At 36.4% G+C, this 22,763-nt stretch overlaps 1 protein-coding gene across 7 annotated transcripts in view; it reads right to left on the reverse strand.

Moving 5' to 3' along the window:
• Positions 1-1,314: 1,314 nt before the first annotated feature.
• Positions 1,315-22,763, reverse strand: part of MKLN1 (muskelin 1) — a 380,873-nt gene continuing 359,424 nt past the window's right edge. For 6 of the 7 annotated variants that reach the window (XM_074379052.1, XM_074379047.1, XM_074379051.1 and 3 more), the window contains 3 exons: positions 22,133-22,235; positions 14,342-14,396; positions 1,315-4,711 (listed from right to left, as the gene is read on the reverse strand). In XM_074379052.1, coding sequence (XP_074235153.1) covers positions 4,590-4,711; positions 14,342-14,396; positions 22,133-22,235 — 280 coding nt within the window. In that variant the 3' untranslated portion in view covers positions 1,315-4,589. The remainder of the gene's footprint in view (positions 4,712-14,341; positions 14,397-22,132; positions 22,236-22,763) is intronic. The other variant, XM_074379048.1, reaches the window with a different exon arrangement.

Here is a 22,763-nt window from a genome sequence, read left to right on the forward strand (position 1 = left end):
ACTTTACCAAGAGTTCTATGACAAGAGATTCTAATGCCATGAAGAGGCCAACACAGGTTTCTCCATTATAGTTGCCACACTCAGTACTATCCCCAAATAAAAATGACTCAAGTATTTTACAGCAATATCTGAATGTTATTAATTCCTTAATATACAATTTTTAATTTCATTATTCTCTTGTCATAAATAAGGATAATAGAGCATTTTGCCTCAGAATGATTTTAATCTTTTTTTTTTCTTCCCCCAAGCAATACAATGCTCCTACAGAATGCCACAGAAAATCTAGGGCCAAACAAAGTCAAGAATAAAGTTACATTTGCTAAGAAAAGTAAATGGAAAAACAATTCACAGTATTTGGTGGATAGAAGAAAATCGATGTTTTAAAAATCATGTATAAGTAGAACCTCTAAGACAGCATTTATTGAGAAAAAGAAAAATCATTTGGTGAAGGAATCAATATACTGCAGTAATGAGTCCTCACCCAGAACAAATGAGGGCAACATCATTCATGTGAGCTAGTCAGCTTCATATTATTTCGACAAACTTGGAAACTTCTACCTTCAACCAACAGACCTCTAGACTAGAAGTTTTGGATAGCCAAGTCATTTCAGCATTAAAACAAATCACAGGGAGATAGAAGCCAGGGTCCAGAACCACAAAATAATAGTGTTTTTTGGCCAATAAAGATAACAAAAATCTTTGTGTTAAAGCATCCAAAAATCTAATCTGTAAGTACTGTCATATGCAGACCCTCTATGATACTCCTTCGGCCATAAACTTTTTCTGGGGGAGCCTTCAAATCCCAGATCTGGGTCTATTTTAGGAATTCAAAACTTGGTGAGAATTTAGGCAAATTCCTGCAAAGGGATAAGTTGTGGATGAATGTGGATTTTTAAAAGAAGGATTTGGAAGACTATCTCTTTTTTTTTTTCTTTAACAGTTAGATGACTTTATTTAGAGTATACATTGTAATTATTCCCTCCCACAGAAATCACTTCAAACTGTAATTCTCAAGTACTATGCAACATTCAACCAGCTAAGGATTTCACATAACTTTCACGAAATAAATGACCCACAATTACCCAGGGAATTCCATGTAGTGTTAAAAATAATTATAGGTAACTTCTTTATGTAATTACCATGAAATTGAGTATAATTTAGAGAATAAAATCAGGAACATACTCCTAAGTGCTTTTTTGATCCATTAAGTATCATTCTCAATCTCTCATTAAATGCTTGGGTGCCTCAAACTAGTTTTTGTTTATAGGTTAGATTTTAAAACACTGTTTAATTAAATCTTTTATTATAACTCTGTTAATGTATCTCTACATAGCATTTTTTTTTTTTTTTTTTTAGTAGAGATGGGATTTCTCCATGTTGGTCAGGCTGGTCTCGAACTCCTGACCTCAGATAATCTGTCTGCTTCCACCTCTCAGAGTGCTGGGATTAGAGGTGTGAGCTACTAAGCTCAGCCTACATAGCATTTTTAAGGCAGATGTGAAGAGATCAACTGGAATGGTAAGCTCCCAACCATTTATATACAATATACATATTTTGCCCGAGAATGCAGTTTTACAAGCTTAAATCACTGAGCTCTAAACCCAACAAAGCTTTCTATGATAAAACCAGTGACTTTATAATGTCTTCTATCAGTTTTTGCTTATTAGACATGGACAGGTCAGTTTTTGTATAAATGAAAACCAGGTCTAAAAGATGGCCTTAATAAAAGTTAATACTGTCTGTCAGGTTCAGCACAGAGGTAGGCATTCAAGTTTGAATTTCTTTGCTTGAATAAGAGTGATATATTCTTGAATCAATCAAACTGGCCACATGAGGTCTCTGCTATTACCAAAATAAAATGCAAATGCACTTAAGAAGTGTCTTGAAAATCAGATCATTTCTCATGAAGTACAAGCACTGAAAATAATGTTATATATCTAGTTTAATTTCTGGTTGAAAAGAATGTATTATACTAGGAAAAGGGAAGAATGAGGTTGAAGCTGGAGATAATACAAATGAACAAATTGTATCTCACTTAATTCATGTGTCTAAAGCATTAGCTAGGTGTTTCAATTAGGGATTTGCCTAAGCTAGAATGAAATAATTGTTAGATAGTAAGCATACACACTTGGCTATATAAACAGTGTACCTAAATACCAAATTCAATTATTTAAATTATAGGATATGCTGGAATTCTTGGAAATACAGGTAGCTCCTCAATAAACTGTGACATGTTGTGAGCAACATGTCTATCTTGGTCATGGATATATGAAGCATTACATTCTCTACAATCACTTCCAGCAGTGCTCCCATTAAAGCCGCACATGACAGAGTCTGACTTTCCAATTATCTCCTCAGTGTATCTATCTCACTTTGGCAAGAGAAAATGGCTTGCTATGATTCAACCCCATTTAAACATGGTGGTGAGCAAAAAATTCCAGAAATGAAGAGGGGAAAATTGAACCTAAATAAAGGAAGGAAAGATGAAATTAAAACAAACATGTTTTCCAAAAAGCTAGTAGGGAAGCAATTAGGGAAAAACAAAAATAAAATTACTGAGGTCAAGAACTTCGTTTCCTCCAAACAACATTTGAGAAACTGATGAAAAAAATTACAAAGAAGCACTGTAAAAATAAATGGTGGAGGGCAACAGACCTTCACTTGCTCCATCACACTAAGCAAAACTAGAGCTTTTAAATTTAGGAAGTCTTAGCAAATTCAAGTTCTTCCTTGTCAATATTCTGACTTGCACCTGTCTCCACAAAAGATTCAATAGGCTATGTTAGTGATACTAATATTTTATGTTCTTATGTCACTCAGGGGAATGGTTTTATGAAACCGTACAAGTATGTAAGTAAACTGTATTTACTTGACTGGACAGTCACTTGGTTATTCAGCAGGTACACAAGTTGGTAGGTGCTGAATTAAGTAGCATACCTTTCACAAGTAAAGGTACAGATCAAATTGCTTAAGAAATCACTGTTGACTGCTTTGGGATACTAAGAAAGCCATGGAACTCATGACTCAAGCCTACAACTAGCAAAAATATATTTCTATTCATCCCTAAAAGAAGCAAAACCATGTACTAAAGACAGAATAAAGTGGGATCTCAATGTTTCATTCCTATACATGATACTTTCTGAAAGTGCAGGTTAATTTCGTCTTTCTTTGGTGAAGCCGAATCTTGCTACTCAGGGACATACTTGATTCCATAAAGCTATTCACTCTTACGAGCCATGGGATCAACTGACACTTCTTATTACAAGTCTGCTTTAGTATGGTGGGGATCAGCTTCATACAACACGCTGTTCGAGCAAATGTAAGCACTAGCCAGATGTAGGTTCCCCACACTGCATTCCACAGCACCTCATCAGAAGATACGTACCTCTATCTCTCACAGAAAAACTGACTCAGGGAAAAGTCCATCTGTCATACTGTTCTTTATAATTAAAAAATATTTGAACTATTCATAAAGTCCGGCCTATATAACTTAGTGAAATGTTTGTCAGTTGTATGCCACTGAACAACCACAAATAATTTCTCTTAAAAATATCAATTATCCACAAGCAGACACAGAGAGACAATGTGTATAAAAATAAATAAAAGCAGAGCTCTGGAAACTCAGCCTCCTCTCTCAAATGAAAACACTACAAAGAGATTGCACAAAGAGAAACGGGAGCCCTGGTTCTGCAGAGATCTTCTAGACAAAAGAGTAATTTTCTCCTAAAATTGCTATGAAGATATCAATGAACATATTCACTACTAGATCCCTCCTGCTCATCATTTTTAGAATGGCTCTTAAAGGTTCTGAACTATAGTGTCCTCAGTTTAAGGTTTCTGTGACTCAAAGTCAGATGCTGTTGTAATATCTACTATAAAATAAATATATCATTATAGAAATATTATATACCAATCTCAGATAGGTACTTGGGTCAATCTCAGGTTTCATTTTTAGTACTATGGCCAAGAGTGCAAACTTGAGCCCTCAGTTCTGCCTACTGTTTAACGTAACACAATACAAGTCAGCACAGACACGGATATCACCTTAACATATATCAACTGTCCTAGAGAACTATACATTTGTTAAGAATAAAGTAAAGAGGTAAACAAGTGACACCACCTATACGCAGTTGTGTGACGGGAGGTGCAGTGAAGTGGGAAGGGATGAGAAGGCAGGCCAAATGACCAACAGCAACAACATTCAAAATACTTGTAGTGCTGAATCTGTTAATAATGCTTATTTCCCCCAATTAAGAAAAAAAAAGAAATAAATTCTGAAAAGGGTAAACTGCCTAATTTTCCTTTTATACTCATTAATTCTTAAAAGATAACATAAGAAAAAATATATATATTTAACTGGAAAGTATACCAATTTCACTTTATTAGCCTAATTTAGGAATAGGATGAAGATAGTGGGGTTGAGGTCAGGTATGAAGGAAAAGGGTAAAAACCTGTGATGGTTAAGATCCCTTTGGAACTCTGGCGCAGTCCTCAATCACTGCAGCTTTACTGTCAGTCAACGGAGCTGCAATCCAAAAGGCGGAAAATCCGACTCCTGTTTTCCATTTCTGTGTCCAGTGGCTCTTCAGTTACAGTGTAATGAGGTCTACCAGGTTGCCTTTAGGAGGAGTCATGCTGTCAGGAAAGAAATTTACTAAGGTGTCAAAGAGCTGAGTTCTTTGAGCATAGGTGTGATCCACATCAGAAAAGCCTGGTGAAGAAGATACAAAGAAACATCCATTGTGTTTAAAACATGTAACAGAAAAACCAGTTAAAACTAGCAGCAATGTACTTTATAATGGACAAAGCAAATCAGGCTTCAAAACCAGACAGACACTACTGATCTGACCCCAGTTCTACTACTTGGCTGTGGTGTGATCTTAGGTAAATTCATCAGACTTTCTGGCTTTCAGACTTTGTTTCCTCAGCTGTACATAAGTGATAATCCTATTTACTTCATATAGTTATTGTGCAGATTAAATGCAATTACATGAAAAGCATCTAGCAGAAGGACTGGCACTTCAGTTACTAAATAATATCGATTTCTCTTCTCTTCCTTACAAGGTTGTTCCTCTGCTAGTCCACTGAGGAAATTCCACTTGTCTTTTCTACTTGTTAATGCTTCTGAACCACTAAATTTTTTTGGTAATAAAAATATAATAAAATCAAAATGAAACAGATCTTTTGAAATTAGTCTAAAATCATTAATGTCTCAGAGACAGCTGGAAGCAGTCTCAGAGAACTGAGTGATAACAGAGACGACTGAGGGAAAGAGATACATGTACAATATGTAGAATGGTACCTGCACATAATAAACACCATACCTCTTACTAGGCACACATTATGTGAGGATAGGGCAATGAACTACTTTTATCCCAGTAAGTATTAGGAAGCATATGTATGGCATGTTTAAAAGGTAGGGACTGTTAATCTAAAGGATTTCCCCCGTAACCTCTAAAAAACATTCAATTATCAAGTTCACTCCAGCTAAAGGAACATTCGGTGAGATGCTGTCTTCATCAGTTGGTATGTTTATCTCAGCTGCTTCAGATTTCTAACATAAAACGGAGATATTTAAGTGATAAAATAAATGATTTCCCCTATTCCTGAAATGGCTGAGGCATGAGAGCCCTGCTGAGTGCCATGAGAAACAGAAACAAAGCCATAATGAGTTACACATGCCAGCGTGTTCAGTGAAGGCGACTTCAAATCAGACTGATTTCCATTCAACTTAGAATACAATTTTAGGTCCAATCTGTTTTAATCTTGTAAAAGAACAGGAATAGACCACAACATTGCCAAGGATACCAGTTTCCTGGAAGGAACATAAACAATACCTCAAGAACAGCACATTCCTTTTTATTTTTAAAAAATATATTGTTTTAAGTTTGAGGGTAAATGTTTACTTGAGATGAGCTTGAGTTTAACAAAGCCCACTATGCTATCATGGAAATGAATGGAAAGAAATACTCCAAAATATTAACAAAGGTTATCTCTGACAGTGAGATTAGAGTCTTTTCTATTTTATGCTTTAAAAAAAAAAACTCCAAATTGCTTCATTTTCAACTTTTTATTTTGAAAAATTTCAAACCCACAGAAAGGTTTCAAGAATCGTGCAGTGAACACCCCATATTGCCTTCACTTAGGTTCATCAATTGTTAGTTTCACCAAAAATATGTTCTCTTTCTCTCTCTTTCTCGCTCTCGTGTGTGTGTGTGTGTGTGTGTGTGTGTGTGTGTGTGTACACCCCACTGAAAATCTTTTTGTTGAACTATCTGGGAGAAAGTCACAGACACCTTTGCTCCCTACATGCTCAAACTAATTTCAGCTAAGAACAAGAACATTCACTTACATAACTAATATATATTAAATTCATGAAATTTAACACCGATGTCCCAATAGTACCATTTTTTAGTCACTTTTTTACAGTCATGTTTCCTACTAATCTAAAATCCAATCTAAGATCACACAAGGCATTTTTCCAAGTCTCTTGAGTCTGAAATAGTTCCTCAGCCTCTCTGTCTTTTACGACACTGATATTTTTGAAGACTACAGAACATTTATGAGTAGAATGTGTTGAATTTGGGTTGCCGGACTGTTTCTTGATCATCAGATTCAGTTTATGACGTTTTGGCAAGAATACTATACAAGTGATACTGTGCGCCCTCAGTGCATTATCTCAGAAGGCATGGGGTATCAGTTTATCCTAATACTGATGATATTAGCTTTGATCGTCTGGTTAAGTTGGTATATGCCAAATTTCTCCAAGGTAAAGGTGTTCTTTTCTACCTTTTTAATTAATAAACTATATCCGCTTCTCCAACAGCCCTGCCCCCAATAATTTAGCAATCACTGATGATTCTTGCTAAAACAATTATCAGTTATATGATTGTGATTTTCTAACTCTATAATTCCTTCTACAGTTGTTGACAACCTATTGTAAAGAAGAGCTTTTTCTTCCTCTCCTCCCATTTTACTTATTTGTTCACATTATTATGTACTCAGGGATTCTTTTCTTGTTCAGTATGTTATATTCATTACTGTCACCATTCATTCTGATATTCATACTGTCCCAGATTTCACCAGCAAGAGCCTTTTTGAGCTGGTTTGTCTTCTTGAAATGTATCCATTAATTCTGGGGTACTTCCTTACTTTCTGGTATACATCCAAATTCATATTTACACAGCTCTGGAGTCCTAATTCCTTTCAGCTGTGAATGTTATTTAAAAACCAAGAACAGCAGCTGGGCGCGGTGGCTCAAGCCTATAATCCCAGCACTTTCGGAAGCCAAGGCGGGTGGATCACGAAGTCAAGAGATCAAGACCAACCTGGTCAACATGGTGAAACCCCGTCTCTACTAAAAATACAAAAAATTAGCTGGGCATGGTGGCGTGTGCCTGTAATCCCAGCTACTCAGGAGGCTGAGGCAGGAGAATTGCCTGAACCCAGGAGGCGGAGGTGGCAGTGAGCCGAGATTGCGCTGTTGCACTCCAGCCTGGGTAACAAGAGCGAAACTCCGTCTCAAAAAAAAAAAAAAAAAAAAAAAGATGCCGGGCGCGGTGGCTCAAGCCTGTAATCCCAGCACTTTGGGAGGCTGAGGCGGGTGGATCACGAGGTCAAGAGATCAAGACCATCCTGGTCAACATGGTGAAACCCCGTCTCTACTAAAAATACAAAAAATTAGCTGGGCATGGTGGCGCGTGCCTGTAATCCCAGCTACTCAGGAGGCTGAGGTAGGAGAATTGCTTGAATCCAGGAAGCAGAGGGGTTGCGGTGAGCCGAGATCGTGCCATTGCACTCCAGCCTGGGTAACAAGAGCGAAACTCCGTCTCGGGAAAAAAAAAAAAAAAAAAAAAAAAAAGAAAAGAAAAGAAACCAAGAACAGCTATGCTAATTGCCAAGGTGTCACTGTTCCTAAGCCTATGTATATAGCCTATTATATGCATACATGTTTTTTAGATTATATTTCATGCTTTTATTGTTAACTCTAATTTCTTAAAACCTCAGAGGATTCGTCCTCCTCATATCCCATTCCATATCTCCTTTCTTCCCCCAAGAAAACCCTGATTCCCAGTAATATCAGAATATTTACTCATTTGCTCAACTTAAAATATATACGAATTCTAGATTTGCTACATATGTACCACTACCAAGAAAAACTCAAGATTTGTTTGCTTTTATTGTTTTTAGAATATGCCTCACTGAAAGTATAGGCTAAGTACTGTACTAAAATGGTTTAGTTCTCTTTTATGTTCTGAATTTGTAAAAATACAATCGTGTTACATTTTTAAAAGAAGACATCGATTCTGTAATGCTACTGTAATGAAGTAATACCATCTTCTGGAGATCAAATTACTTAAGAGGGAAGAAAACACTGAGTTCCTATGTGCTGGGTACTTTAGGTATGATTACATTTCCTCTTCACAAAAACAATGAAGTCTCTGCCCTTTCAGATGAGACAACTTAGATTCAATAATCTTAAAGTTATTACTATTTTTGTTATTCATCTACCTCTTTTACACAGAAAGATTCAGTAATTCAATAAAGTCTCACAGCTAGGGAGGGAAGAGGTGGAATGTGAACCTATGTCTGTCTGACTCCAAAACCCTTTATTTATTTTTATTAACTCATAGTCATTAAGTACTTAACTTGTAGGGCAATGAACTAAGCTCATTTAACTCTAAAAGGCACATCTTTTATTTTTATTTACTATTTACCTATGAGGAAATTTAAATTTACGCTATCCTTAGACGAATGAATAAACTATGGCAGATTCCTATTATGAATAATAATGTATCACTCCATAAGAATACATCTGATCTAGTGTAGCTTCATAAAAACGTCTACAAGCCACATCATTAAGTTTAAAAATTATGCTGCAGAATGTTTTTACATAATAAATTAAAACAGCACATACAAGCCTCTATATTTATATGGTGGTGTGTGTGCGTATATACAGTTGATCTTGATCATTTACAGACTCCATATTCGTGAATTTGCCTGTTTGCTAAAACTCATTTGTAAACCACAAACCAATAATTGTGTTATTTCTGTGGTCATTGCAGACATGTGCAAAGTGGCAAAGTATTTGAGTCACCATATGCACAAGTCCCCAGCTGAGGGTGAACTTTGTGATCTCTGCTGCTTTCTTGTTTCAGCTCTTACTATCCACAACAGACCTTTTACCATCTGTTTGGTGCTACATTTGCCACATTTTTGTGTTTTTGGTGGCTTCACTGTTTAAAATGGCCCCCAAATGTAGTGCCAAAGCGCTGTCTAGCATTCTTATGTGCAAAAAGGCCTTATGCGGAAAATAGGCACATTAGATAAGCTCGGTTCAGGTATGAGTTAGAGTGATGTTGACCATGAGCTTAATGTCAGTGAATCAACAATATATTTTAAATGAGGAATCTTTAAACAAAAACACACATAACATGTGGTTACAAATTGATCAGTAGATAAAATGTGATGAGAGGCTTGTAGGAACCTAACTCTGTACTCTACTTTGAATAATGAGAACCAAATGCATCTGTGTGTGTGTGTGTGTGTGTGTGTGTGTGTGTGTAAAGATGTATCACATGAGTGATTATACTTAAGGGTAAAAGAGACTGAGGAAAGTTATTTAGGGAGAATCTTAAGCTTTATATGTAATCAATGTTTTCTTTTTCTAAAAATAAATTTAAAAAGGGTAAGGATCTAGTAAACTCATCAATAGTAACAAAACTACTTAAATGGCACTGCTAGGACAAAAAGGTGATATTGATTCTAAACTTCATGGTCCTCATCACTATGTTTATCTTACTTCATTTTCACCATAAAATGCAAAGAGAAGGTAACTATTTGAACAGTGGAAACTGGTAAAGCTCAGTGAGAGGTAGCACAGTGGTTTAGAGAAGGTGTCTGAAGCCATACTGACAGGGTTTTAATCCTGGTTTTGCCCTTCACTAGTCCTATGCCTGGGCAAGTTACCTTAGCCTCTTTGTACCCTAGTTTCTTCATATACAAAAAAGGATCACAAAGTCGCTACTTCATAGGGATACTATGGGGATAATCACCAGTTAAGACATGCAAAGTACTTAGAACAACACCTAGTCCTAAAGTAAGTGATTAATAATATTAATTAGCTATCACTATACCACTAGTAGTATGACTGAAGCAATGACTGCTCTAAAGAAAAGTGACCTGTTAGGAATAATTTTTTTGTTTTTAGAGATGGGGTCTTGCTGTGTTGCCCAGGCTGGACTCAACTTCCTGGGCTCAAGTGATTTTCTTAACTCACACCACCATGCATGTAGGAATATACTTTTAACTTAACATCCTACACGTAGCTAGATTTTCCTATTTGTGGTAATGGGGAAATCACAAGAATTTTTTCCTAGCATACACATTTTTAAATGTACACTCCTTATTTCTAACACTAAACTTCCTATTTGGACTGTAAACTTCTAAAAAGAGTTATGAGGACCAAAAAAGGACAAACCTGGGCAATACAGTGAGATCTTATCTCTACAAAAATTTTTTAAAAAGAAAAAAAAAATTAGTTCAGCGTGGTTATGCATGCCAGAGTAGTCCCAGCTACTCTGTAAGCTGAGGCATGAGGATTGCCTGAGCCCAGGAAGTACAGGCTGCAGTGAGCTGTAATTGCACCACTGCACACTAGCCTGGACTTCAGAGCAAGACCCTGTCTCAATCAATAGGAAACATGCTTTATATACCAGATTTTTCCTACTTGTCACATACCTTGCTGAAAATAAGTTTAATTGCTCAATTCATACTTTCTAGAACTAAGATATAGCTCTTACACTTAACAAAGTGACTGAGTTCAATCTTAAAAGTGCCTAGAGCCACCAGAAGCTCTAAAACCAAGATCTTTGGAGATTTTCTCTGAAGTCACTCATTTTTCGAAAACCAAGATAATGCCACCTTCCATCTTTCTGATTCTTTAAAATATTACATACTATATTAATACTTTTACTTAATTCTCACTAAGAGATGAACATAAGTTGGATTATTTCTGGAGGGTGTCATTCAGAAAGTTTGGCTGAGGCTTTTTTTTTTTGGCAGCGCTTAGAAAATGAAATACTCATTTATACAATTGTAGGTACAGTAAATAACCCATTTTATTTTTATTCTAATTGGCGTAAAGATAAAATTGTCTAACAGAAAATGAATAAGAACAAGAACCAGTAACTCTAAATAGGCATGAAACCTTTTGAAAAGTACTTGTTTATAAAAATCAGATTTCTCATTAAAATTAGCAAACAATCTGTATTTGCTCCTTATCCAAATTCACCAATATTACAAAGGTGACTTAAAAAAAAAAAAAAGAGACAAGATCCTGCCATGTTACCCAGGTTAATCTTGAACTCTTGGGCTCAAGATGATCGTCCCACCTCGGCCTCCAAAAGTGTTGAGATTACAATACAAACACAAAAGCGTGACTCATTCTACCTGGCTAGAAGCTTACATTTTCAACGCAGTCAATAGTAATGGTACCCTGAATGGAGCATTTACTGCTTTACTGTGTTAAGTGTTTTATTCCAGAATTATTTAATTCTCTCAGCAATCTGAGGCAAGTACTCCCATTGCCTCCAATTAATAAAGAAACTGATAACTAGAAAGTTTAAGTAACTTGCTCAAGATCACTTTTAAAATAGATTCTGACTCTTAACCACCACCCCACATTCCAACTTCCTAATTACTATGCTATACCACCTCCCTTCAGACAAGACAGGAAACAAAATCCCACAGAAATTTTTTTTTCTTGTATTTTCTCTTTTGTGTTTGTATTGTTCTCAGTATATCTGAGGTTTGTTTAGAATCCAAATAAAGCAAACTAATCCTGACAAAATATATTAGTTGGCAGTGAACAGGACAGAGTCAAAAGAAAGGAGTTAAGCTGAAGGCAAAATATTTGCTGACACCACCCTAATTAACATATTTAAATTAGTGCCAAGAAATTCTCGTTCCAGAGGCTAAAAATAAGTCAGCTAGAGAGAGTTTATTGCTACTCACTCATATATAAAAAGAATGGGCCTGCGGTATGGTATCATAAATAAAAAGGCACAAATCATTCAAACTGAATATGTGCCAGACATCCAATTCAGGTGTCACTACATTTGTTTCAAATGCTAGAATTCAGAAGGGCATGGACTTTCCAAAATAAAGCTTATACCTAGGTTCTCCAGCATCACAGAGCTGGGATTTCTAGTAGCCTAGGGACTTAACTTCGAGTGTATGGAACAGTCGTAAATCATTATCTAAATTCTTAGGAGAACCTTCTGGAGTCACGTTTATAGCAGTCTAGTCTAGTCTTGAGGAATCCTACATATTCTGGAGTTGGAATTTAGGATTGGAGTTGCTTTGATCAGTAGAGAAGCCTCCATCACTAGCTATGAATAAAGGGCAAGACCTCAAGAACACCTCTATTTTTTCATCCCAGTGAAAAGCACCAGAATTATACATACTCTTTTTTACATTGAGGTACAGTTTACTTTTAAGAGATAAAAGGTCAAATAATGAAGAAACTAAACAGATATCCCCAAATGTTATTTTATTCCAAATATAAAAAATAGTATTTATATTACATATAACGGAAAATTTCAGTACTATAGCTCAACTCTAAGGCAAATAGTAACAGCACCAACATCAATGGGATTAATATACTTTCACTGACCAGAGGAAAGCTGGAAATCTCCATACTTCAAAAGACTACTATCTTGGTAAAAAATGAAGCTATGAATAAGTTATCCTAATGAAAATGCCCTTGAAAATTCACCCAAGTAAAGGTCTGTGTTCGGTTCTGCAGACTACCCAGTTTATTATAGTCTTGGTTTTGTTTTTGTTTTTGTTTTTTCAGACAGAGTCTCGCTCTGTCTCCCAGGCTGGAGAACAATGGCACGATCTCAGCTCACTGCAACCTCCACCTCCCAGGTTCAAGCAATTCTTCCGCCCCAGCCTCTCAAGTAGCTGGGATTACAGGCACCCACCATCATGCCTGGCTAATTTTTGTATTTTTGTAGAGGTGGAGTTTCACCATGTTGGCCAGGCTGCTCTTGAACTCCTGACCTCAGGTTCAAGGCCGCTTGCTTCAGGCTCCCAAAGTGCTGGGATTATAGGTGTGAGACCACGCCTGGACGATTTTTCTTTCTTCTTTTTAAAGACAGGATTTCTCTCTAGTCACCAAGGCTGGAGTGCAGTGGCACGATCTTGGCTCACTGCAACCTCAACCTCCTAGGCTCAAGTGATCCTCCCACCTGAACCTCCTGGGTAGCTAGGACTATGCACACACACCACTAAACCTGGCTATGTTACCCAGGCTTGGCTCAAACTCCCGGTTGGCTCAAACTCTCAAGTGATCCTCCAGCCTCAGCCTCCCAAAGTGCTATAGTTACAGGTGTGACTGGCCTACACTGTGCCTGGCCTACAGTCTAGTTAATAATTCGTTAATACTAAATGAGAGTACTACTAAATGAAGACTGATGCACAATATTTAAAGTGTTTGAGAAAAACTTGAGTTTCAACTAGAAGTTATGTTGAACAATTAAGATAACAAAACTCCCATTTTAAGAAAAGAGATAATCGGCCGAGCGCGGTGGCTCAAGCCTGTAATCCCAGCACTTTGGGAGGCCAAGGCGGGTGGATCATGAGGTCAAGAGATAGAGACCATCCTGGTCAACATGGTGAAACTCCATCTCTACTAAAAATACAAAAAATTAGCTGGGTGTGGTGGCGCGTGCCTGTAATCCCAGCTACTCAGGAGGCTGAGGCAGGAGAATTGCCTGAACCCAGGAGGCGGAGGTTGCGGTGAGCCGAGATCGCGCCATTGCACTCCAGCCTGGGTAACAAGAGCAAAACTCCATCTCAAAAAAAAAAAAAGAAAAGAGATAATCTATCTTCTTTGATTTTTAGGAAAGAGATAATCTATCTTCTGTGCTCACAAACTACTGCCTACCCCATCGCTATTCTCTTGACAACACACAATTCCACAAAGAACAAACTGACAGGAAAAAGTAATCAACAAGTATTATCTCATAGTATGTATCAGTAATGCAGCCTGCATTCCAAAGCAGTGCTATATAAATTAACTTATTTTGATTGTTTTTCTATTGCCATCTGTTTGCATACTAACACAACAATTGGTATAGGACTCACTGCAAACTGAAGTGATTGATAAATGATACCTAAGAGTAACTTTGTAGGTTATCAGAAATTTTGCATGATACCTTGAAACTTCATTTGCTCATCTATTTCTTTGAAATATATCACCTGATGTTTCATGTAAAAGAAACCAAACAAATGCTAGGGCATCTAGATGGATAAACTATTCTGCAATACTTACCTAGAGCTGTAAAATCTGAACCAGATTTGAATAGAGCTGATGCCAGGAGCTGAAACTGTTAAAAAAAAAAAAAAAAAAAAAAAAAAAAAAGAAGCAAATTAGCTGGCTAAGTGCACTGAAGGAAAATAACCTTCTGTAACTTTGACCATTTGTCAGCAACTATGTATTTCTGCATATGTGTGACACAGGTCTATTCACCAAATAGTGGCAAGAAGAACACTTTCAGATTAAATAATATACTGACTTTTTATCAGGCTGCTATTAACATTTTCCAAAATACTGGGTCATGTCCTGGAATTATTTTATTTTTAAAATGTATTATAAAGTATGTATTTATTAAGAAACAACAGCACAACAAAATAAAAAAGGAAACTGTCATTTCAGAATCTAACGCATATGAACAGATTGGTGCCCTGGGCCCAGTTATTACATTTTTAGTATATATGCATTCTCTTTTCAAAAATAAATGTAAGCCACTGTAAAATACCTGATGTCTCAGCTGTGTAAATCAAAATCCGAGAAAAAAAGCGTGTATAGACCATTCCTAAAATTACAACTTAGATTGAGATTCCACAGCTATATATAATTATATTGTTAAAACCCAATGGGCTTCTTTTTTTTTTTTTTTCTTTTTCCCCAACAGGCTTTTTTAACGGACATAATGTTGTAAATGTTGTTAGATTTCCAGGCTGCCAGTTAAGGTTAGTTTAAAACAGAAAATGTAATTGAACAATGAAGAAACAGAGTAAGACAAAACTATCGCAACATTAGCAATTTAACAAATAGGCACAAAATAAAAAATTTGGAGAACTATTTACATTTACCCTGAATGAGGATGCAGGAAAAGAGGCGAGTTAAAGGAATGGATTAGAGCAGACAAACTCCTCAATGGAGTTACCTGACACTTCCTAAGACTTGAGCAGTTAATACCATCCATTCCTCAAAATATATTTCACATCTATGTTTGCAGCCTTTTACATTTCAGGTATTAAATCATACTAATATTTGTAAGCCCTGATTAATGGTCCTTCAAAGATCAGAAATTGTACAAACCTTCCATAGGTATTTATCTAAGCAAGAGTTAGGAAAAGGGGGGATAAAAAGAAAAATTTTAAAACATATGGAAATTCTTTACATGTTCTGGGTATCAGTCCTCTGTCAGTTATATCTACTGCAAAGATTGTTTAGTCTGTGGCATGTCTATTTATTTATTTATTTAGCCAGGGTCTTCTCTGTCACCCAGGTGGGAGTGCGGTGGGATAACCATGGTTCACTGCAGCCTCAACCTCTTGGGTTCAAGCAATCCTCCTACCTCATTTTTAATTTTTTAAAATTTTTTGCTAGAGATGCTGGTCTCAAACTCCTGGGATCAAGCAGTCCTTCCTCCTAGGCCTCCTAAAGTGCTGGGATGACCAGTGTGAGCCACTGAACCTGGCCATGTCTATTTATGTTTCTAATAGTCCTTTAATGAGCAGAAATTTTAACTTTTTGAAGTCAAATTTATTAAGATTTTTTCTTTGATGATTACTATCTTTTGTGTCAAGTCCAAGAAATCTTTACCTATTCCAATGTTGTGAAGAAAATCTCCTATGTTTTCTTCTCAAAGCCTTATTCTTCTGGATTTTGTATTTAGATCTGTAATCTATCTTAATGTTTCAGTACACAGTGAGAAGGGTTTGAAATATCCAGCTATTCAGTATCATTTGTTGACAACTTTCTTTCCCCCATTGGACTTGGCACCCTGGTCAAAAAACAAGGGACTGCATATTTATGGGTCTATTTCTGGACTCTCTTCTGTTGTACTGATCTATTTGTCTATCCTTAACCCAGTACCACACTGTCTTGATTATTGTGGCTTTATACAGAGTCCTGAAATCAGGTAGTATAAGCCTTCCAACTTTTGCTTTTTTCAAAATTGTTTTGGCTATTCTAAAACCTTTGCATTTCCATGTAAATTTTAGAGTTGTTTGTCTGTTTCCTCAACGACAACAGCAACAAAAAGAAACTAGTATACTGCATTAAGATAAAGACCAATCTGGGGAGAATGGGCAGCTTTAAACAATTTTCAGTGTTTTGATCCATAAATATGATATGTATCTCCATTTATCAAGGTCTTCTTTAATTTCTTACAATAGACTCATTCTACCCATTTGGCATTTCTGACGCTAATATAAACAGTATGCTTTTCATTTTCTAATTGTTCACTGCTAGTATAAAAATAATTGCTAATTATTGCTTCTTTTTTCTATTGACCTTATATTTTTGTAACTTGCTAAATTCACTTGTCCTAGTATATTGTTTTGTACACAACGTGGGGTTTTGAGAATGTACATAATCGTGTTACCTACAAATGCAAACAAATTTACTTTCTCCTATCCAATCCATATGCTTTTTTTTTTTTTTTAAATTATACTAGCTAGGACTTCTAGTACAAGGTTGAATAGAGGGGCTGACAATATACATGATTTCCTTGTTACAGTCTTAGGGAAAAGGGTTTAATGTTTAACAATTAAGTATAGTCCTAGGTATATGTTTTTCACAGGTGTCCTTTAGGAATTTAGATTCAGATTCAAGGGTTTTTTTATTCCTACTTTGCTAAGAATTTTTATTATGAATTGAGTCTGAATTTTGTTAGATGCTTTTCTTTACTTACTAAGATGATCTATGATTTTCCTTCATTCTGTTAACATGGTGAATTACACCGAATTTTTTTCAAATGTTAAACTACCTATATATTCCTAGAATAAACTATCACTTAGTCATAGTACACTAACCTTTTAATATATTGCTAATTAAGTAAAATTTTCCTAAGAGTTTTACATTTATGTTCATGAAAAATATTAGACTATGATTTTCTTTGCTTGTAATGTCTTTCTTGGGATTTTATTTTATTGTATTTGAGATAGGATCCCTCTCTGTCACCAAGGTTCAGAGTGTAGAGGCATAATCACAGCTCACTGCAGCCTCAATCTCCCTGAACTCAGGTGATCCTCCCACCTCAGCCTCCAGAGGGGCTAGGTCTACAGGCATGCACCACCACACCCAGCTAATTTTTTTTTTTTTTTTTTTGTAGAGACAGGTTTTTGCCATGTTGCCTAAGCTAGTCTCAAACTTGTGAGCTCAGGTGATCCACCCCTGAGCCTCCCAAAATGCTGTGATTACAAAGTGTGAGCCACCAAGCCTGGCTTCTGTTGGGATTTTACATCAAAGTTAACCTGGCTTTAAAAAAGGATTTAAGAAGTATTGCCTTCCTCTAATTTCGGAGAGTCTATGTAAAATTGGTATTTTTTTCTTCCTTCATTAAATGGTTGATATAATTTATTATAGGCCTAGAGGTTTTTTGTTAGAAAATTTTTTATTACAAATTCAATCTCTACAGTACATATGAAGTTCCTTAAGATTTTCTATTTCTACTTGTATCAGTTTTGGTAAACTGGTCTTTTAAGGAATTTGTCAATTTCATCAAGGTGCTGAATTTGTTGATGAAGTTGTTCATACCTACTTTACCTTTAATAATGTAGGGTCTATACTGATTTCCTCTTTTCATTTGTGATGTTGATAATTTCACTTTTTTTTTCTTGGTGATATGGTTTGGATTTGTGTCCCCAATCAAATCTCATGTTGAATTGGGGGAGGGGTTTGGTGAGAGGTGACTGGATCACAGGGGCCGATGTCCCCCTTGCTGTTCTTGTGATAAGGAGTTATCCTGCGATCTGATGATTTAAACATGTATGGCACTTCCCCGCTCATTCTCACTCTCTCTTCTGCCACCATGTGAAAAAGATGCTTGCTTCCCCTTGTAAGTTTACTGAGGCCTCTCAGTCATGCTTCCTGTTAAGCCTGCAGAACTGTGAGTCAATTAAACCTCTTTTCTTCATAGATTACCCAGTCTCAGGTGGTTCTTTATAATAGTGCGAGAACAGACTAATACACTTGGTACATCTTGCTTGGGGCCTATCAATTTATTTACCTTTTCAAAAGGCCAACTTTTCACTTCTAAAATTTCTCCACTGTTTCCTATTTCAAGAATTTCTTATTTTCTACCTATTTGGGGTTGAATTTGGTCCTCTTTTCTAACTCCTAAGGTGAAAAACATATGTTATTGGCTCCACATACAGGATAAAGAGAAAATTATTATCTAAACCATCTGATTAAATAAATGGAATGGTATGCACTGGCCTAAGGATTTTAACACATATCAGGTGATATTACAGGCCTCTCTTCCAAATTCTGGATTCAAATATCCAACAGTCACCTCAACATCTTAAGTTGGCTGTCTCATAGATGTCTCAAACTAAACAGTTTCAAAATTAAACTCCTCAATGCCAGCCAGGAGTCCCCACAAACTGGGTTCCCCCAGAACTTTCTCAGTTCAGTTGACAGTAACTCCATTCTTCCAGATTTTCAGGCCATAAATTTTAGAGTTATTTCTTTCAAACCGTAGATCTAATGTATGATAAAATTCTGTTGGTTCTATCTTCAGTCACCATAGCCTCCTTGCTATTCTATTAAACCTTGCCAATAGGCCAGTCACGGTGGCTCAAGCCTGTTATCCCAGCACTTTGGGAGGCCGAGGCAGGTGGATCACGAGGTCGAGAGATCGAGACCATCCTGGTCAACATGGTGAAACCCCGTCTCTACTAAAAATACAAAAAAGTAGCTGGGCATGGTGGCACATGCCTGTAATCCCAGCTACTCAGGAGGCTGAGGCAGGAGAATTTCCTGAACCCAGGAGGTAGAGGCTGCGGTGAGCTGAGATCACACCATTGCACTCCAGCCTGGGTAACAAGAGCGAAACTCCGTCTCAAAAACAAACAAAAAACAAAACAAACAAACCAACAAAAAAACCTTGCCAGAATAATCCCAACCTGGGATCTTTGTTCTAGACCTCCCTTTGTCAGAAATTATTTTCTCCATATTTCTCTCTCAAGTTTTCATGCAAATCTCATTTCTAAATGAGGCCTATTATGATCATCCTATGTTACACTGCTCTGCCCAATTCTCATCCCGTATACTTCTCCTTTTATCCTTTTTATTCCGTATTTATTTTTCCGTAACACTTATTAAATTCTTTCGGGTCTTGAATTCCTGACCTCAGGTGATCTGCCCACCTCACCCTCCCATAGTGCTGGGATTACAGGCATGAGCCACCTCGCCTGGTCCAACACTTGTGATATTCTAATGTACTATATAATTTGCTTCTTTAATGTTTATTTTTCATTGTCTTTCTCCACTAAGATGTAAGCACCTCCTGGGCAGGGATCTGTTTGGCTTGCTGACATAGCTCCTCTGCCTAGAAAGCCTGACCTATTATGGGGAATTGATATACATCTGTTCAATGAATGACACCAGTACTCTGGAAATGCTACAGAAGTGTAATGAATACAAAATGTGTTATCGTAGCTGAAAACTTATTCTCATTTCTCCTCTATTATAGAAGTCTTCTCTGAAAGTAGTATAATTGGCTCAGACATCCTTTTCTCGGGCCTTTTCTAGAAAAAAATACCATGCTTTATAAGGTTTATTGCCAGTTCAGAACCAATGTTCTCAAGCATGGAGGAACCAAAGAACATTTTTTTGTTATATAGTTGATAGTCAGCTGTCACTGTCCTGACAACAGGCACAATGATGATGATTAACAACTGTGGGAAAAAAAATCTAAAAAACACTTCTTGTGTTTTGACTTAAATGAGAAAGTCATTTAAAACATGACATTTTTGTCAAACATACAAACAGAACAAAAACAAGTTACTATAGGAAATGAAGAGCAGTAAGGCCCTTCTCAGTGAGTGGAATGATTTCCTAAGATGAAAGTGAAGATCTACATGTCTCACTGACAAATACTGTAAGTATACAGTGAACTGTCACCAGGGGATTTCTTTCGCTCAAACAGACTGTTGGATACAAAACGTTTTAAACATTAAATCTGTTCACACATTTTTAAACAAAATAGTATTATTACAGACCAGTAATTCTCAATGTCAGAAATGTTTTCTATTTTCTGTTCTTTAAGAGCTAACAGAGGAGAATCTTAGGGTGAGGACATTGTTTTAAAAAGTGTCTAAGGTGATTTTTAACTACACACACACACACACACATGCGCGCGCGCACGCACGCGACCATTTCTTTCTAACTTCTACTAGAGCTAACCCAACTCTTGATAGATTAAGCTTTTATGAAATGGAATAGAAGCCGGTGGCACACAAAATCATAAGCTGTGACTGTTCTAAAAGAAGAAAAACAGAAACCAGCTACCAAAATTTTTTAAATGGCTCAAATGAACTTGAGATACCTCCCTGTCCTGTTTTTTCCCCATTAGTTTAACTTTAAGAACAAACTGTCTTGTTTTCTTTGGCCTACTTGCAGCTCACACAGCTGAAATTATTTACTTTGAAATATTCTGTTTTGGTTTCAAAAAATAAGGAAAAAATAATTGCTCCCAGTTACAGCCATTTTACATAGAATATGGAGAAAACACAAGGAAATCTATGCATAACTCTAAATGCATGGCCTAACATTAACGTTAATGGACTCTTCAGAACTAAGTACAGTTATAAGTCATAACAGATTAAACCAAACATATTCTGCCACTCACTCGGCAAAACTACAATTATTTCTCCTATTTCCTCTAGTATTATGGATTGACTGAAGACTCAAGGAAAGACAATTAACCGTCCCCCTTTCAAGGGAGTTCTAAATACGTTCTGCAGATTCTCTACCTACTGAAGGGCTGTAATCAATATTGAGAGACTTAGGACTTAATTTTATAGTACGAAACTTTGAAAGAGTATCTCTTTGTTATGGTGCTGAAGACCCGAAAGCTATTGCTTGAAAGTACAATGAACCTGGAGCCTGAAAGTAATTCAACATTAAATCTGACACCTGTGTCAATGCTGAAGTGTGGGCACAGCTTGATACTGCTATTACAAACCCAAAGCAAGGCAGCAACTAACAGGGAAAGAGACCTAAGGATCAGAACTACATATAATCAACATGAATTCTGTGAGTGGAGGCAAATACACTGCAGTTCAGATGTTGCTAAATCAACAATGATGGCTGGCAAAATGAAAAAAATGACAAAAAGAATCTCAGATATTAGTGGAAAGAGAGCGTATAAAACCACAAAAATCATTGCAGGCATATTCACACACCATGGATAAGCAAACATGTCCTTGAGGATGTGAAATCTTTAGAAACTGTTGTTTCTGTCCCAATACTACGTAACAAAAAACTGAAAAGTAATGATTGGCTAACTGATTTCTCAAGCTTAGCAACTAGTGATGAATGAAATTAGTAGCCTATAGACAAACTATAGCTACAACATTCACATAACTAAATAATAAGGCACCAAGGATTCTAACTCCCACCAACCTCTCTTCATTTTCTCCCTAAGCAACAGAGGAATTTTCTTTCCTCTCTTGGGGGATCTTGACTATCAACAGAAAAATTTACATTGAACCATTACATAATCCTTATGTAAAATAATCACGGGACTATGAACAAAGTAAAAATTTCTATTTGTTTCCTAAAACACAAAACTAAGTTAAAACTTTATAACTGATAATCCTTTTCTGAATGGACCAAAAGTTTTTGGTAACTGGAATCTTATCACATGAAAACATCCCTATTCAATTTTTTATTTCACCTTCTCTGTGACATTTTAAAGATTACTGATATCACCATATTTTCTTCATTTTCCATTAAACACTCAAGAGCAAAATCATTAAATATAAGTTAGGAAGATATTTTAAAAATACTCAATTTCTGAAGTTTATTACCACCTTTCTTTACCTCTTTTGTTTCTTCTGGGTCTGAATGATCCACAGTTATATAAAGATCATTTTGTAAATATTTCAGAGCACTAAGGGGATCCATCTGGGCCTTTTCTTCAAACCTAGAAAATGTAAACAAGAATAATTGTCTGGAGTTATGAAAAAACATCAGAAGTGTCTTTCAGAGCTGGAATAAAACACTGCTATACTGCATATGAGGAGTTGTTCTGGATATCCAGAAAACTGAAGTTTAGGAAACCAGAAGTAACAATACTGCCATGTAGATAGTGTAGATGAGTTCCTGGAAAGGTAACAGTAATGCCAGGTGGTCACAGACAGTTGTGGTGCTAAAGGATGGGTAGGAGCATTTCCTACTCTTCTCTTAAAACTGTAAGGTAGGACTAAACCAACTACCAAACACAGTGAATATGCTAAATAAATATTTTATAAAACAGAACTTCAAAAAATCCCACTGTGTTTCATCCAAAACAAATAGATGTAAAAACACTTGCTTAGATTTGTATATTTTCTTTTTTTTTTTTTTTGAGACGGAGTTTCACTCGTTACCCAGGCTGGAGTGCAATGGCGCGATCTCAGCTCACTGCAAACTCCACCTCCTGGGTTCAGGCAATTCTCCTGTCTCAGCCTCC

The sequence above is a fragment of the Saimiri boliviensis genome, chromosome 10 (assembly GCF_048565385.1).
Source record: "Saimiri boliviensis isolate mSaiBol1 chromosome 10, mSaiBol1.pri, whole genome shotgun sequence".
Taxonomy (NCBI): Eukaryota; Metazoa; Chordata; class Mammalia; order Primates; family Cebidae; genus Saimiri; species Saimiri boliviensis.